The 19333-nt window shown below is 44.3% G+C and overlaps 1 protein-coding gene across 2 annotated transcripts in view; it reads left to right on the top strand.

Annotated features, from left to right (window-relative positions):
- Positions 1 to 19333, top strand: part of eml2 (EMAP like 2) — a 99847-nt gene that overhangs the window by 13978 nt on the left and 66536 nt on the right. Inside the window, exons 1-2 of one of the 2 annotated variants that reach the window (XM_072269822.1) lie at positions 1560 to 1713; positions 16343 to 16371. In XM_072269822.1, the coding sequence (XP_072125923.1) occupies positions 1694 to 1713; positions 16343 to 16371 (49 nt within the window). In that variant the 5' untranslated portion in view covers positions 1560 to 1693. Of the gene's footprint in view, positions 1 to 1559; positions 1714 to 16342; positions 16372 to 19333 lie in introns of those variants that run through there. The other variant, XM_072269823.1, reaches the window with a different exon arrangement.

Genomic DNA, 19333 nt, shown 5'->3' with positions numbered 1-19333 from the left:
TGAGCTTCTGTGTTCTCTAGGTGTGTCAGGGCCAGGTGCATGAATAATGTGACGGCATCTGTCACCGACTGGTTCTGTCGCCAAACATATTGCTGGGTGTTCAATGGAGTTTTTGGTGCCATTACCAGCCGTTCAAAGCACTTCATGATGATTGGCATCAGTGCCACTGGGCGGTTGGCATTTAGTTCTAAAGAGTCCTTGGGCACAGGGATGATAGTGGTTGATTTGAAGCAGTCTGGATGAGTGAAGTGTTGAAGATGTCAGTGAACTGGTGAGCCCACTCCCTGAGTATTTGGCCTGACATGTTGTCTGGCTCACCCGCCTAACAGGGGTTGATTCTCTGCAGATTCCTTCTTGTGTCTCCATGCCCACTCATACTTTCTGTCTGCTCTATCTCTGCCCCTCATAATCTTATGAAGCTCTATCTGATCTCTCTTCAGTCTTCGTTTATTAAAGAACATCGGGCACAGAATCATCGTCTTGTATGTGCTGCCTGAAGTGTGCCAGAATATCCAACAGTCTAGTTGGACCTTGGGGGCAATTGGATTGATCGGATAGATCTTCCAAAGGGCTAGAATAGATATAGAGGGCTGAATAGTCTCCATGTGTTCAACTCTGTTAAATAACTCTGTCTCAATGTAAGCGATTTATTCACACGCATACAAGGAAGCAACTCTGAAGCTTCCTCACTGAGTAACACCCGGGACATGTTCTCTTCTCGCTGCTGCCATCAGGAAGAAGCTACAGGGTCCTCAGGACCCACACCTCCAGGTTCAGGAACAGTTACTGCCCCTCAACCATCAGGTTCCTGAACCAGAGGGGATCACTCCACTCGCCCCATCACTGAAATGTTCCCACAACCTATGGACCCACTATCAAGGACTCTTCATCTCATGTTCTCAGTATTTATTGCTTATTTATTATTATTATAATTATTATTGTATATTTTTCTCAGCTCAAGCTGGTAAAGCCTGAGCCACGGGCATGGTCAAGCACACTCATTTCTCACTTGCTAGGAACTTGTGGACTATTCTAGTGGTGTTTAGAGCTGTGGCTTTCTGGAGATTTAGACAGATATTGCTGTGTTTACTTGTCTAGTTGTCTAATGCCATTGTGTAGCAACTTTGAGATGAAACTCGTTAGTTCTTTTTTTTTCTTTTTGTATGTCGTCTTTTGTACACTGGTTCTTTGTCCGTCCTGTTGGGTGTGGTCTATCACTGATTCTGCAGTGCTTCTTCAATTTATCGAGTATGCCCGCAAGAAATTGAACCTCAGGGTTGTATATGGTGACATCATGTGCTTTGATAATAGGCTTCCTTTGAACTTCAAATTGTCCTGGTTAGTTGGATCTTTAATATGGAGGCTGTTAGTTAAAATCCAGCCTGAAATGCCCTAGTTTACATTTGTGAAAATGAAAGTATTTATACAGCATGTTGCCTTCGGCTCTGCCTGCTTCTTTACTCCCATCAGCTGATGCTGGGCGACCAGCTTACTGGAACCCGCCCAGGAAAGGGAAGGGAGTATTTGATTGGCTCAGGAATGAGCTTCAAATATGCAGATAGGAGCCTTTCAGTTCCTTGTGTACAACAGTCATTCGAATACAGCTCTGTCAAGTGAAATAAGCTGAACTTTTCGGTCCCCTGATTAAGTGCTCAAGATCGGAGCTGCTGCCCACTCCTGGCCCTCAGCTAAGATGAAGAGAGCAGGCTACAAGTAAGTGTGTTTGCTATGAATCTCATGGGGGGGGCGGTGGGTGGATAACGTTAAATTAAGTTTCAAGAAGTGAAAAGGCTTTTCTTTTCCCCCGCTGAAGGATGTGGGTTGTGGCTGTCCACCACTGCCTGTGCAAAGATGTCTAACTTCAGGAGTCTCCTTGTCACTGTGTTAGCTTCTGGTTATAGTTTAACTCGATTCCATTTCTAATGATTAAAGAGACATGCTTGACTGCAACTGAAAGTACAAATCAACACACACACACACACACACACACACACACACACACAAAGTGCTGGAGCAACTCAGCAGGTCAGGCAGCTTCTGTGGAGGGGAATAAACAGTTAATGTTTCAGGCCGAGACCCTGCTTCAGGACTACACCAGTCCTGAAGCAGGGTCTCGCCTCCAGACGTCGGCTGTTTATTCTCCTCCACAGATGCTGCCTGACCTGCTGAGCTGCTCCAGCACTTCGTGTGTGTGTGTGTGTGTGTGTTGATTTGGATTTCCAGCGTCTGCAGACTTTACCATGTTTGGAAAGTAGAAAGGGATTATTCTGTGTGCTCTAGGTTTTTTTTCTGGGGCTAATTCAAAACCAGATGTTTTGCTTTCGATTATTTGCATAGTCTGGTCTAAAAAGATCTGACTGGGATATGGAGAGTTGTTCTGTAGCTATTAATATGGCTCTGGGCCTGTGCTCATCTAGCGAACATTGAAAGACCAAGACAGAGTGGATATGGAGAGGATGTTTCCCTACTGCGCCAGAGGACACAGCCTCAGAATCGAAGGATGTCCATTTAGAATGGAGATGAGGAGGAGCTTCTTTAGCCAGAGAGTGGTGAATCTGTGGAATTCATTGCCACGGAGGCCAAGTCATTGGGTGCATTTAAAGTGGAGAGTGATTGGTTCTTAATTACTATTGCTGTCAAAAGTTACAGGGAGAAGGCAGGAGAATGATTTTTAAATTTTCTCCCTGATTAGAAAATAATCTACTCCTTTATCGATTCTACCAAAGTGCATGACCATACACTTCCCTACACTATAATATTCCATCTGCCACTTCTTTGCCCATTCTCCTAATCTGTCTAAGCCCTTCTACAGTCACCCTGCTTCCTCAATTCTACCTGACCCTCCACCTGTCTTTATATTGTTTGCAAACTTTGCAACAAAGCCACCAATTCCATCATCCAAGTCATCGACCGGTAACGTTAAAAAGAAGCAGTCCAGGCACAGACTCCTGTGGAACACCACTGGTCACCTGCAAGCAACCAGACAAGGCTCCCTTTATTTTGCCTCCTTCCAGTCAGCCAATCTTCTATCCATGCTAGTATCTTCTATCCATGCTAGATCTTCTAGTATCTTCTATCCATGCTAGTATCTTTCCCATAATACCATGGACTCACATGTGGCACCTTGACAAGGGCCTTTTGAAAACCCAAGTACACAACATCCACCGATTCTGCTTTGTCTATCCTGCTTGTTACTTCTTCAAAAGAAAACATGCTGATATTGGCTGACTTTATCACGTGCCTCCAACCACAGGTACCTGAAACCACATCCTTAATAGTGGACTTCAACATCTTCCCAACCACCAAAGTCAGGCTGACAGGCCTATAATTTCCTTTCTGCTGTCTTCCTCCCTTCTTAAAGGCTGGAGTGATAGCTGCAACTTTCCAATCCTTTGGAACCATTCCAGAACCCAGTGAATCTTGAAAGATCATTACTAATGCTTCCACAATCTCTTCAGCCATCTCTTTCAGAACTCTCCATCTTGTCTACCTTCAGATCTTTCATCTATCCAGGCACTTCTTAGTAAAATCCACAGCACTCACTTCTGCCACCAGACACTCATGCACCTGGCATGCTGGTCGTGTCTTTCCCAGTGAAGACCGATGCAAAATACTTTTTTAAGTTTGTCTGCCATTTCTTTGTCCCCCATTACTACCCTTTCAGCATTATTTTCCAGGGTCCAATATCACTCTTGCCTCACCTTAACTGTTTATATACCTGAAAAAAACTTCTGGTATCATCTTTTGTATTATAGGCAAGCTTAACTTCATATTCATTCTTTACTCTCCTTACGGCTTTTTTTTTAGTTGCTTTCTGCTGGTTTTTAAAAGCTTGCCAATCCTCTACCTCCCCACTAACTTTTGCTCTATTATATGCCCTTTCTTTTGCTTTTATGAACATAAAACATAGAAAATCTACAGCACATTACAGGCCCTTCAGCCCACAATGTTGTGCCGACCATGTAACCTACTCTAGAGAGTGCCTAGAATTTCCCCACCGCGTTGCCCTCTATTTTTCTAAGGTCCATCTACCTATCTAAGAGGCTCCTAAAAGACTCTATTGTATCCACCTCTTCCACCGTCACTGGCAGTGCATTCCACTCTCTGTGTGAAAAATTTACCTCGGACATCCCCCTTGTACCTACTTCCAAGCACCTTCAAACTATGCCCCCTCATGTTAGCCATTTCGGCCCTGGGAATAAGCCTCTGGCTATCCACATGATCGATGCCTCTCATCATCCTTATACACCCTTATCAGGTCACCTCTCATCCTCCGTCGCTCCCTTTGACTTCCCTTGTTGGCCACGGTTTCCCCTAGAATGCTACTTCATCTTTGGGATTTATCTGTCCTGTGCCTTCCGAATTGCCCCCAGAAACTCCGGCCATTGCTGTTCCGCTTGATTCCAGCCTCTGCTGCATTGTAGGTGCAAAGATCAGTAAAGGCTGTCCTTATCCATCTCACTCACATCCTGTGACTGGAATGAGCAACAATTAGTGGAAAACATTAGAGATATGATGAGGTAAGTTTTAATAAGAGAGCTCAGGAGATAATGGCATGTTTATAGAGGCCTAACCACTACTTATGGAGCCGGAAAACCAAAGTCAAAGTTGAAAGTAGCTGTATTATCAAAGTGTTGTTGTGACTGTGAACAAAGTCACCGGGAGGCACTGAAACTGATAGATATGGAAGTCTTTATTCAGTGAAACAAGCAACAGGCATCATACTGGAAGAAGAGGCTCCTAAACTCAAATTACATCACGTATTTGACTGTAACTCAATACAGTTTCAATAACATCGTTTACTTCAATACTTCAGGTTTACTTGAGTTTCATATAATTTTCAAACACCTAACTCTTCACACCAATATCCCACACACCCTAGACTGAATGTTAATCACCATTGTCTCTCTGGCTACCTTCATGCATATGCAGACATCTCAAGCGAATGGGAGTTTCCTGGTTTGCCATAGTCTGCAGCTCGAGAAGGGCCATTGTTCAGAGCTGCATTTTAAATCTAATCAACAATCCATGTTCAGATCTGCTATTTGAATTAATATTTGTTATGTTCCATATCTACAGAGTACGCCCTAATGGTACACATGTGTATGTTGCCATATACTATATTGAATTCATTTTCTTCCAAGGATTTACAGGAAAATAAAGAAATACAATAGAATTTATGTAAAATTATACATAAGGGCTGAAAAATTACCAATGTGCAAAAGAAGACAAATTGTGCAAATAAATAAATAAATACTGGGAATCAGAGTTCAATGGTTCCATTTAATATCAGAGAATGTATGCATAGTCATAGAAACATAGAAAATAGGTGCAGGAGTAGGCCATTCGGCCCTTCAAGCCTGTACTGCCGTTCAGTATGATCATGGCTGGTCATTCAACTCAGAACCCTGCACCAGCCTTCCCTCCATATCCCCTGATCCCTTTAGCCACAAGGGCCATATCTAATTCCCTCTTAAATATAGCCAATGAACTGGCCTCAACTGTTTCCTGTGGAAAAGAATTCCACAGATTCACCACTCTCTGTGTGAAGAAGTTTTTCCTAATCTCAGTCCTAAAAGGCTTCCCCTTTATCCTCAAACTGTGACCCCTCGTTCTGGACTTCCCCAACATCAGGAACAATCTTCCTGCATCTAGCCTGTCCAATCCTTTTAGGATTTTATACGTTTCAATAAGATCCCCCCTCAATCTTCTAAATTCCAACAAGTAAAAGCCTAGTCGATCCAGTCTTTCATCATGTGAAAGTCCTGCCATCCCAGGAATCAATCTGGAGAACCTTCTTTGTACTCCCTCGACACCACTCTATGTCTTTCCTCATAGTCATAGTCATACTTTTTTGATCCCGGGGGAAATTTGTTTTCGTTACAGTTGCACCATAAATAATTAAATAGTAATAAAACCGTAAATAGTTAAATAGTAATATGTAAATTAAGCCAGGAAATAAGTCTACTGGCTCAGGGTGTCTGACCCTCCAAGGGAGGAGTTGTAAAGTTTGATGGCCACGGGCAGGAATGACTTCCTATGACGCTCAGTGTTGCATCTCGGTGGAATGAGTCTCTGGCTGAATGCACTCCTGTGCCCCAACCAGTCCATTATGTAGTGGATGGGAGACATTGACCAAGATGGCATGCAACTTGGACAGCATCCTCTTTTCAGACACCACCGTCAGAGAGTCCAGTTCCATCCCCACAACATCACTGGCCTTACGAATGAGTTTGTTGATTCTGTTGGTGTCTGCTACCCTCAGCCTGCTGCCCCAGCACACAACAGCAAACATGATAGCACTGGCCACCACAGACTCGTAGAACATCCTCAGCATCGTCCGGCAGATGTTAAAAGACCTCAGTCTCCTCAGGAAATAGAGACGGCTCTGACCCTTCTTGTAGACAGCCTCAGTGTTCTTTGACCAGTCCAGTTTATTGTCAATTCGTATCCCCAGGTATTTGTAATCCTCCACCATGTCCACACTGACCCACTGGATGGAAACAGGGGTCACCGGTGCCTTAGCTCTCCTCAGGTCTACCACCAGCTCCTTAGTCTTTTTCACATTAAGCTGCAGATAATTCTGCTCACACCATGTGACAGAGTTTCCTACCATAGCACTGTACTCAGCCTCATCTCCCTTGCTGATGCATCCAACTATGGCAGAGTCATCCGAAAACTTCTGAAGATGACAAGACTCTGTACAATATACAACCTGAAATTCTTGCTCTCCACAGACATCCACAAAACAAAAGAAAACATCCAAAGAATGAATGACAGAAAAAAAGATAAGAACCCCAAAGCCCCCTCCCCCTCCCATGCACAAGTGTCATCAGCCCTCCCCCCCCACCATTTATTCTAGTTTAAAGCATCAGCATTCCCACCACCCACCATGCCAGCAACAGCAAAGCCCCCAATGAGAGACCATGGTCCTCAACTATGTTCCCTCTAAGCTGTACGTGTGTGCACGCACACACACATTTTTCAACCAGCGCACAAAGGAAATTAATGTGTGCACAAAAGCTTAGTTACCTAAAATAATGTAGTAATTAATAATTATACTTATTGAAAATAATCTTTTAGCTAAATGTTTCTGTTAACTAGTTAGTCGGTTTTTCAAATAACACAATGCACGTCAGTAATTTACATCACCTCACCTTCCCTGTTCTGGTTTGTACAGCTGCATTTTGTGCGTGACAAAGTTAACAAACTAAGAAAGCAGCATCTGGGAGACAATGTTTCGTGGAGTGACAAAGTTAAGGTTTTGCTGAGCCAACAACGTGAAGAAAACGTCACAGTAGATACAAGTTCACTGTTGACTTTTATAAATAGTCTTTGTGTTCATTCAGAAAAAAGGTTTCCTGAAGATGAGGTACAAGAATGGTCAGCTTGTGATTTCTCCGCAATTGCAGATTGTGACTTCACATTTGGTGATGAACAAGTTAATGCCTTATGTCTAAAATATCATGATTTTCTAGCTGAAAATATTGTAATAGTTAGACAGCTTAATGATCTCAAATTTTCCGTGCAAGAAAAAATTAAATCCAAACTGATTTCAAACTTTGCTTAAATGGTGGCATTTGTACTTTAAACAGTTTTGCAACCTTGCACAGTTGATGGACATTGGGGGAGCCTTACTTGCGTCTAGTGTGGACTGTGAGCAAGGTTTTAGCCTAATGAATCAACTGAAAAACAAGCTGAGAAACCGTTTAGGTGAATGTCATTTGGATGTGTTAATGAGAATCAAAAGCTATCAATTGGATGGAAGTTCTATTAGTCTAGATAAAGTTTACAAAGAATGGGTAAATGCCAAAGACAGGAGAGAGACAAAATAGCTGAGTGACTTAAATATGTGTGTTATTTTGTTCTTATTCTTATGTCTAGAGGAATAGAGTATAGGAGCAGGGATGTGATGTTGAGGCTCTATAAGGCGCTGGTGAGACCTCACTTGGAGTACTGTGGGCAGTTTTGGTCTCCTTATTTAAGAAAGGATGTGCTGACGTTGGAGAGGGTACAGAGAAGATTCACTAGGATGATTCTAGGAATGAAAGGGTTAGCATATGAGGAGCGTTTGTCCGCTCTTGGACTGTATTCCCTGGGGTTTAGAAGAATGAGGGGAGACCTCATAGAAACATTTCGAATGTTGAAAGGCATGGACAGAGTGGATGTGGCAAAGTTGTTTCCCATGATGGGGGAGTCTAGTACGAGAGGGCATGACTTAAGGATTGAAGGGCACCCATTGAGAACAGAAATGCGAAGAAATTTTTTTAGTCAGAGGGTGGTGAATCTATGGAATTTGTTGCCACGGGCAACAGTGGAGGCCAAGTCACTGGGTGTATTTAAGGCAGAGATTGATAGGTATCTGAGTAGCCAGGGCATCAAAGGTTATGGTGAGAAGGCGGGAGAGTAGGACTAAATGGGAGAATGGATCAGCTCATGATAAAATGGCGGAGCAGACTCGATGGGCCCAATGGCCTACTTCTGCTCCTTTGTCTTATGGTCTTATGGTCTTATTCTGTGCAGTACTATGTCAAATATTTTGTAAACCTACATAAACTGTGCCATGTGTGCATTCAGTGCGCACATACTTTAGTCACAGGAAAAAATTGCACAACATAAGATTTTTGCACACACTGACTACTAAAAATTAGAGGGAACATTGGTCTACAGTCCACCAAAAACTAACTGTTCACTCCATTAGGTCCCTAATGTACCTGCATCCACCACTACCACTGGCAGGGCATTCCACACACCTAACACTCTCTGTATAAAGAAATTACCTCCGACATCCCCCACCCCTATCCTTTTCACTAATCATCCTAAAATTAGGTGGTTATCTGAGTTACTGTTTTCACCCACAGAATTGCCACTTTTTTTTTGTTTTTCACACCATTCTCTGTAAACTCTAGAGACTGCTGTGCATGAAAATCCCAGGAGTTGAGCAGTTTCTGAGATACTCAAACCACCCTGGCACCCACAATCATATCATGATCTAAGTCACTTAGATCACATTTCTTCCCCCTTTCTGGTGTTTGGTCTGAACAACAACTGAACCTCTTGACCATGTCTGCATGCTTCTATGCATTGAGTTGCTGCCACATGATTAGATATTTGCATTAACGAGCAGGAGTGCAGGTGAACCTAATAAAGTGGGCACTGAGTGTATGTACTTTGATAATAAATTTACTTTGAATGTTATCTTTGAAATAGGGAGGGTTTGGGGGTGGGGAATTGTATTTCCAGTCGTCAGCGATACCCGAGTAGCCTCCTTTGGTATAAGACCATAAGACAAAGGAGCAGAAGTCGGCCATTCGGCCCATCGAGTCTGCTCCGCCATTTTATCATGAGCTGGTCCATTCTCCCATTTAGTCCCACACCCCCGCCTTTTCACCATAACCTTTGATGCCCATTGTAAAAAGTTCAAGTGAGAACCATGTGAGTACTGCGTATACCATTGGGAGGTGAAGATGCAGCCTCGGGACAGAAATAGGCCATCTAACTCCTCTTGGGTTTCAATCATACAAATTCCATGATCAAAGTGTATCTTAAATCTCTCATTTAAACCTTGGAAAGCTTTAACGTGTTTGCTTGAAATGATATCAATCTCCAGTTCAGACAGATTCAGTTGAGACTGTTTCCCGGTGTGGACAGTAGTTGCATCTTAATTTTGTGGAGCTGGTAGGAAGGCCACACTAGTTGTGAGCCTCCCACGTATCTAAATGCTAAGAGCAGGTTGAAGGCTGTAACTGAGCAGTCAGAAGACAATGGCCGTCAGGTCTCTGTATTTGGCAGTTAGCACAGTTGAAGTGACTGCCTCCAGGCCAGGTGAGGCTTTTAATCAAGATTTTAAACAAGTACTGTGAAAAAGAGGCTTACAATTATAATTCCCCCCTTTTACCTGTGGGTTAATGAGTGTGTGAGAACTGACTGCAATAACTGTTTCAGGAACTGCTTGTGTTGAGGATATTGGTGGACGACTGGCTGACATTTTGAAACCTAGACCGGGTGTGGTGTCAAAAGTTACTGGAAGAAGTTGGGGGAAAGGGATTGAGAGGGAAATTGATGGGATGGTGAATCAAAGGTGGTGAGGAATCAGCATGCAGGAGGGAGACTGGAAATCCGGCTGAGTGGTGTCATAACGACAACCTCTCACTCAGGGTCAGCAGGAACAAGGAACTGATTATTGGCTTCAGGAGAGGGAAACAGACTCAATGAGCCAGTCCTCATTAGTAGGTCAGAGGTGGAGAGGGTCAGCGCCTTTCAATTCCTGGGCGTTCCTATTTCAGACACCTGTCCTGGACCCAGCACATAAATGCAATTGCAAACAAAGGACGTTAGTGTCTCTACTTCCTTAGGAGTTTGCGGAGATTCGGCACGACATCTAAAACTTCGACAAACTTCTTCGGATGTGTAGTGGAGAGTGTATTGACTGGCTGCATCACGGCCTGATATGGAAACACCATTGCCTTTGAATGGAAAATCCTACAGACAGCCCAGTCCATCACGGGTAAAACCCTCCCAACCATCGAGTGCACCTACATGAAACGCTGTCGTAGGGAAGCAGCATCCATCATCAGAGATCCTCACCACCCATCACGCTCTCTTCCCTCTGCTGCCATCAGGTAGAAGGTATAAGAAGCTTAGGCATCACAACACCAGGTTCAAGAGCAGTTACTACCCCTCAACCATCAGGCTCTTGAACAAAAGAGGACAACTACACTCACTTATCCATCCGTTGAACTGTTCCCACAGCCAATGATCTCACCTTAAGGACTCTTTGTCTCATGTTCTCATTATTTATTGCTATTTATTTATATTTGCATTTGCACACTGTTGTCTTCTGCACTCTGGTTGATCTTTCATTGATCCTGTTATAGTTACTATTCTATAGATTTGCTGACCTGAAAGAAAATGAAGCTTGGGGGTTGAATATGGTGAAGTAATAAAATTGATTTTGAACTTTGAAATTTGGACTCTGGGCTGAATGGCCTAATTCTGCTCCTATGTCTTATGGTGTGGGGAGAGGACTTCTTCCAGATAATTCTTAAAACCAGAACTCGAAATGGTCACAGAGGAACATTCACAACAGACGCAGATGCAGGCCTGAAGGTTGCTTATGTCTGCTGTCATTTATTGCTGTGTCTACACCCTCATCTCATCCTGGCACCCCTCCAAAAGTTATTTTAAGCATGATTATGACACCCTGCCCAGGTCTGTCATGAAGCCTTAGACTTTTGCACAGTGCTGTATTTGTCAACGTGGAACAGAGAGCAGGTGTGTGACTCTGGAGGGCCGCGGGAGGGGTGTGGGACAGCTGGCAGGGCAGAGGTACCAGGAGTGGAGGGGTGGTGCAGACAGCCAGCCCTGAGACACCAGCCAAGGTCAATTGATTCCAAACAATTGGTTTATTGATCATTACAGAATGTCTCTCTGGTGCTTCCTGCTCCCTCCCCTCTCCCTTCCCCTTTTCCACAACCATGATTCCCCTCTCCCTGCCCCCTTCCCACTCTCAGTCCACAAGAGAGACCCAGATCAGAATCAGGTTTATCATCACTCACATGCGTCATGAAGTTTGTTTTTTTTGCAGCAGCAGCGGTACAGCGCAATACATAAAATTACTACGGTACTGTGCAAAGTCCTGGGCAGCCTGGCTATATATTTTTGCACAGTACTGCATGTTAAAAAAACTATCAGGATCAGGTTTAATTTCACTGACTGATGTTGTGAAATTGGCTTTGAGCGGCAGTACCGTGCAAAGCATAAAACAATTACTAGGTTAGAATAAGAAACATGTAAAAATTAATAAGTTGTGCTAAAAGAGAGCAAACCGGTGAGGCAGTGTTCATGGGTCATGGACTATTCAGAAATCTGATGGTGGAGGGGAAGACGCTGTTCCTACAGCATTGAGTGTGTGTCTTCAGGCTCCAGTACCTCCCCCCCCCCCACCCCCCGATGGTAGAAAGGAGAAGAGGGTATGTCCCAGATAGCGAGGCTCCCCAGTGATGGCTGCCTTCTTAAGGCGTCACCTTTTGAAGAATTCCTGGTTGCAGGGGAGGGCTGTGCCCATGCTGGAGATGACTGAGTTTACAATCCTCTGCAAGTTTTTCAGTCCTGTGCATTAAGATTTCAATTGACCCTTGATCAATTGTGTTTGCCTCAATAACAGTAACTTGCACTTATAGGGTTCTGAGGTGGTTTGAGGCATTTTTATGTCAAGGAAAAAGTTTGAAAAGTTATCGAGCTCAGAGAGGGAGGTTGAAGAAGTAAGCTCTTGTGAGAGCCTTGGAAGGAGGGGCTGAGACTCTGACATTTGTACGGAGCCAACAGGTTGGAACAAGGGAACAGGAGAAGGCAAAGGCATCAACCCAGAAATGTGGAGTTCAGCCACAGCTTGCAGCAAAGTCCGCAGTGTCCAACGCCTGCCTCTGCTTCCCTCCTCCCAGTCACTAAGCAACGGCTTTTGGCAACAGAGCCTCTTTGAAAATCAAGACACTGGAAATTGGAAGTGTAAACAAGAGACGTTGTAAATACTCAACAGGTCAGAATCAGATTTAGTATCACTGCCATTTGTCATGAAATTTGTTAACTTTACGGTAGCAGTACAATACATAATAGTATAGAAGAAAGTATATATAGGTATAGTAAATAGTTAAATTAAATAAGTAGGGCAAAAAATGAAATAAAAAAGTTGTGAGGAAGTGTTTATTGGTTCAATGTCAATTGTCAGGAACAGCATCTTCCCCTCCATTGTGTGTGTGTCTTCAGGCTCCTGTACCTCCTCCCTGATGATAACAATGAGAAGAGGGCATGACCTGGGTGATGGGGGTCCTTTTTGAGGCATCGCTCCTTGAAGATGTCCTGGATGCTAAGGAGGCTGGTGCCCATGATGGAGCTGACTGAGTTTACAACTCTCTGCAGCTTGTTCCAACCATCTTTAGAGCTCACCACCACCCCCCCCCCCCCCGCCACCATACTAGGTGGTGTAACATCCAGTTAGAATGCTCTCCACGGTACATCTGTAGACACTTGCGACATCTCCTCAAACCCCTAATGAAATATAGCCGCTGTCGTGTTTTCTTGGCAGCTGAGTCGATACGTTAGGCCTAGAATGGATCCTTGGAGATATTAACACCCAGGAACTTGAAATTGCTCACCCTCTCCACCTCAGCAGCAAATACTCAGCTGGTCAGACAGCATCTGTGAAGAGAGAAATGGGGGCTAATGCTGCAAGTCAAAAATGCTCTGATTATTCCCAGCAACACACACAAAATGCTGGAGGAACTCAGCAGGCCAGGCAGCGTCGGTGGAAAAGAGTAAACAGTCGATGTTTTGGGCCGAGACCCTTCAGCAGGACTGGAGGAAAAGAAAGATGGAGAGTAGATTTAAAAGGTGGGGGCAGAGGAGCACCTACCTCTCTGATGGGTGCCTGGCCTGGGTTGGCACCCATAGATGCTGCCTGGCCTGCTGAGTTCCTCCAACATTTTGTTGTGTGTTGCTCTGGATTTCCAGCATCTGCAGACTTTCTCTTGTTTCTAATTATTCCCAGCGTGATTTTCAAAAAATTATTGAGGAAGCACTTTCACCGATCTCCTCAACCAAAGTAAGTGTTTTTTTTCCGGTGCTCAGATGTGTTTTACTGGAGTAAACATCTGGAGAACTACTTCCTCCGGTTGGATACATCATTATGATAATGCATTAGCTTACAGGCTGAGGAGCCAGAATAATCTAACATGATCTTAAATCAAAGTCAAAGCAATTTTATTAGTATGTACAGTACACACTCAACAGGCAGTTTACCTCCTACACCTCATATAGTGGTCACTGAGTGTAATTTTGTGGTGTTCTGCTTCTATAACCCATCGACTTCAAGGTTTGCTGTGTTATGTGTTCAGAGATGCTCTTCTGCACACCACTGTTGTAATGTGTGGTCATTTGAGTTCCCGTCACCCTCCTGTCAGCTTGAACCAGTCTGGCCACGCTCCTCTGACCCCTCCCATTAACAAGGTGTTTTTGCTCAAAGGACTGCCACTCACCATTCCCTGTAAACTCTACAGCAGGGGCTCCCACCCTTTTTTACCGCTGGACCCAGGTTGGCTACCCCTGCTCTGGAGACTGCTGTGTGTGAAAATCCCAGGAGATCGGCAGTTTCTGAGATACTCAAACCACCCCATCCGGCACCAACAATCATTCCAAGGTCAAAGTCACTTAGATCACATTTCTTCCCCAGTCTGACGTTTGGTCTGAACAACAACTGAAACTCTTGACCATGTCTGCTTGCTTTTATGCACTGAGTTGCTGCCATATGATTGGCTGATTAGATACTTGCATTAACTAACAGGCCCACCTAGTGAAGTGACTACTGAGTGTACAGTTAGACGCAAATCCACTTTAGACCTCTGATTGTTCAAAAAACTTGAAGCTCAGAAAGTTGAAAATTAAATTTATTTATGTCACCGTATACCATACTACCTTGAAATTCATTTTTTTTGCAGACATTCAGAGTAGATACAAAGAAATACGATTGAATCAATGAAAAACTACACAGAAAGATTGACAAATGGGCAAAAGAAGATACACTGTTCAAAAAATATATAAATAATACTGAGATTGTCATATTGGGTGACAAATGGTCGAATTGGAATATTAGAATCATATCAATAATTCAAAGGGAAACGGGGAAAGAGTCTGCAGATTTAAGCTGTGATGCAGCCTTGTGGATAGTGCTGGGGAGCGCTGCTGTAGGGGGAACAGGGGCAAGAGTCCCATTTGGAAGGAAGGTGAAGTCCCTAACAAAGGACCATGAGAAGGTCCAAGAGGAACATTGGGGTCTTCCTACCATCCATCAGGGACATTTATCAGGAGCGCTATGAACACAGGGCCCTTAGTATTATCAAGGATCCCACCCAACCATCCAGCATCCTCTTTGACTTTCTACCATCAGACAGGAGACTCCGATGCATAAAGACAAGAATGGTCAGGTTGGGAAACGGTTTCTTCCCTCAGGCCATCAGGCTTCTGAACTCCCTGTCATATCGCATTACATGTGTGATCTATTCTGTACCTTAAAATATTTAATTTATGCACTTTAGTTTGCTATTTATGTGTAAACGATCTGTAGATTTCATCCTTACTTTCATAAGTTACTGTGTGTTAACGTGTACCACTGTGCTTTACAACCCACCTGAGAAATGTTGTCTGGTTTGACAGTATACATGTATATACTTAAATAACAAAAAACTTGACTTGACTTGACTTGACTTGAAGTTAACTTTCATTTTTATTGTGCCTGGAGCCTGTTGTAAAGATTCCTATTGACAATTAAGTGGTTCACACTCATAATGAAGGAGGTCAGGTACCAGCCAATTTCTGCTTTGCAAGTCCCTATTAACCAAGGAACGAGAGCGTTGACCGAAGCTGCTACTTAAGGGTAAATATCCCCCACAGCCCTGGAAAACACCCCCCTGAGCTAAATCAAAGAGCAACTATGGTAAACACGAGAGATTCTGTAGATCTTGAATAGCACACAGAACGCTGGAGGGACTCCGTAGTTCAGCAGCATCTCTGGAGGGGAATAATCCGTTCACATTTTGAGCTGAGACCTTTCATCAGGACCGAAAAGGAGTGTGAAAGAAGCTAGAATAAGGAGGTGGGCGGTGGGGGGGCGGGGGAGAGTACAAGCTGGCAAGTGATAGGAAAAATCAGGAGTGGGGGAAGGTAGACGGGGGGAGGCGAGGCATGAAGTGAGAAGCTGGGAGGTAATAGATAGAAAGGTAAAAGGCTGGAGAAGAAGGAATCTGATAGGAGAGGGAGAAAGGGAAGGGGAAGGAGGAGGGGCACCAGAGGGAGGTGAGGAGATGAGCCGGGATGGGAGCTGGAATGTGGATTGGAAAAAGAGTTCGGAGGGGGGGGGGTTGTAATTACTGAAAGTTAGAGAAATCGATGTTCATGCTGTCAGGGTGGAGACTACTCAGAATATGAGCTATGCTACAGCAGGGGTTCCCAAACTATCAATAACCTCAGATTGGGAACCCCTGCTCTACGGTATCTCTTGCGTCTACTCAAGAGAGGAAATGGCTTTGGAATTAGTAGTGTCCATCAGAGTACACAACTCTATTAACTAGAGGTGCAGAATTCACAATCTGAGGAATCTATACACATGCAAAGTAACGAATTCTGAAGACATCTTGGACTAAGCCATGGTCAAAGCCATTGTGCGCATCCTTCAAATTCCTGCTGAAATAATTTTCTATCCAAAGGCCTTTAAGTTTCCCCGTGTGCAATGTTGAAGTCAAAGTACATTTTTGTCTGGCCATCTCTTAATTTCTCCCTTTTCTTTTTGCAGTAAACCGAAGGAGTCCGTCTTCAGTGCAGGTGAGTGAAACTTCAGGACTTTACAAGGAAAACATTTGAAGTCTTCAACCCTATCCTGTCATACCTGGCTGACTGGAGTCAAAACCTTCTTGCTTCATTCTCCTCATCCCTGATTCCTCACCAATCCAAAAATCTATGTGAAGTGATTTGACTGTACAGTTGTTTGGGGTAGAGAGATTCATAACCCTCTGAGATCAATTCTTGGTCACTCTTTCTGAATCAATTGTGAACGTGCATAGCCGTTGCTGGAAGAAGTCACTCAGGATATTAGAATCAGAATCAGGTTTATTATCACCGGCATGTGTCGTGAAATTTGTAAATTGAGAAAACTTTGAAATTTGATGCTGAGTAGAACGCACAAAATACTGAGAGGTACTCAGAAGGTCAGACGGCATCAATGGAAATGAATAAACAGTAGGTGGTTCAGGCCAAGACCCTTCAGTGGGAGTGGAGGGGAAGGGGGAGGAGGCCAGAATAAAAAGCTGGGGAGAGGGGAAGGCGGACAGCTGGAAGGTGATAGGCGAGGCCGGGTGGTTGGGGAAGTTAAATAGTTGGAGAGGAAGGAAACTGACAGGAGAGGAGAGGAGAGTGGACCACAGGAGAAAGGGAAAGAGGAGAGCACCCGGGGGGCGGGGGGGTGGTGGTAGACAAGTGAGAAGAGTTAAGAAGACAGAGGCAGAGGGGAGGGGAGGAATTTTTTTTAACTGGAAGGAGAAATCAGACCATCGTATTGGAGGCCCCCCCCCCAGACGGTATTATGACGCTACCCTCTGGGAAAGTCTGAAACACCCAAGACTTTATGTGTGAAGTCTTGCCATTTCCAAAGCACTCCACAAAAACACAACTAGACATGGCTCGTGCTACTTGAAAGAGCAGTGGAAGCAGATTTAAAGAAAAGTACTGGGTGGTAGAGTGATGCATCTAGTCATATAACCATATAACCATTACAGCACGGAAACAGGCCATCTCGGCCCTTCTAGTCCGTGCCAAACTCTTACTCTCACCTAGTCCCACTGACCTGCACTCAGCCCATAACCCTCCATTCCTTTCTCATCCATATATCTGTCCAATTTAACTTTAAACGACGACATTGAACCTGCCTCAACCACTTCTGCTGGAAGCTCGTTGGCCAGTCAAACTGACGCCTGACCGGTCCAGAGATCCGGATTTGATTCTGATCTCCAGTGCCGTCTGAGTCGAGTGACAGAGTAGTGACAGGGGTATTTTGGCTGCCTTCAAGCTCGTACCATCATCATAATAAAGGCATCCATTAGTCTTGCGAGAACATGGATCTGCGCCTGGAAAGTCTTCACTCTCCAGGGCACAGGCCTGGGCAAGGTTGTATGGAAGACCAGCAGTTGCCCATGCTGCAAGTCTCCCCTCTCCACGACACCAATGTTGTCCAAGGGAAGAGCATTAGGACCCATACAGCTTGGCACCAGTGTCGTCACAGAGCCTTGCTCAAGGACACAACACATTCCCTCGGCTGGGGCACGAACTCACGACCTTCAGGTAGCTAGTCCAATGCCTTAACCACTTGGCCATGTGCCCACAACTTCATCATACCATTTGCCAATTACGTAAATTTCAAAATTTCAGGTTGACTTCCGAGATTCATGTGCTACACAGTTCGAGCCGGGCATCACCAAACCACACGGTTGCTTCTTGCCTTTGGGTATTATTTACAGTTGTAGCCTTTGGTATCTAGGGATTCATATATTTATGCAAACATTCTAGCCATTAATCTCAAAAGATTATCGCCATTGTTATTGCAACAACAACATTTGTGAATATGTGTTGTCTCCGCTACTCTCTGAGAGAGACTGAACCTCTCAAAAGTTTTGCTTAAGGTGTTGATGGTTTCAAAAACACGTCGCTGGACGTGCTATACACCACTTGAGAGAATGAGAGCAGATTTAAATAAAGTAATGGGCGAAGACCTGAAGCTGCGGAAATGTGGTTTTTGAGAAGAATGGTGAAAATATCGTGGAAGGACAGAGTGACAAATGAGGAAGTGTTGTGAAAAGCCGGAATGAGCAGAGAGCTGATATCATCAATCAGGAAACGGCAGCTGGAATTTCTAGAACATGTACTGAGGAAAGAGAAGCTCGAACCTCTTGCACAGATGGGAAAAATTGAAGGAAGAAAAAGTCACAGTCGACAGCGTGTGACATACATGAGCCACGTCAAGGGATGGACAGGAAAAAGTTTTGAAGAGCTTATTAGAACTTGTCAGAGCAAAGACAGATGGAAGACCATGACTGCCCATCTCATGCGACATGGCACATAATGATGATGTCATACAACACGGTGCATAATGATGATGAATGGGTAGTATGGTGGCCCGTCTAGTCAAATTGATGCTTGACAGCTCCAGTGACCTGGGTTAAATCCGGATCTCCTGTCCGTGCGGAGTTTGCTATTTCTCCTTAACACCACTTGGGTTTTTACCAGGTACTCCAATTTCCTCCCACGTCCCAAAAACATGCAGGTAGCTAGGTTAATTGGCCACTATAAATTGCGCCTAGAACCTCAGAGAATGGTAGAATCTGGGGGTGTAGATGGGGATGTGGGGAGAATCATCACCATCAGCATCATCGTCATCATCATCATCATCATCATTATCATCATCATCATCATGTGGCCTGTCATATGACATCATCATTGTGTGTCATATCATATGACACAGGTGATCATGGTCTTTGACCATGGTTGCTCTCGGCAAATTTTCTTCAGAAGTAGTTTCCCATTGCCTTCTTCTGGTCAAGTGTCTTTACAAGATGGGTGACCCCCCCCCCCCTCCAGCCATTAACAATGCTCCTCCAGAGAATACAGTTTGGCACCAGCAATGTTGAGCTTAATGTAGGACTGCTTTAGGGTCTCTAGCTCTGGAATTTTCCCTCAGGGTTTACTCCCAAAGCCTTCCCTGTGAGTGTGTATAGCCACAAGGCAGTGGAGGTTT

The sequence above is a fragment of the Mobula birostris genome, chromosome 10 (genome assembly GCF_030028105.1).
Source record: "Mobula birostris isolate sMobBir1 chromosome 10, sMobBir1.hap1, whole genome shotgun sequence".
Lineage (NCBI taxonomy): Eukaryota > Metazoa > Chordata > Chondrichthyes > Myliobatiformes > Myliobatidae > Mobula > Mobula birostris.
This window is presented reverse-complemented; position numbering and strand designations above follow the sequence as displayed.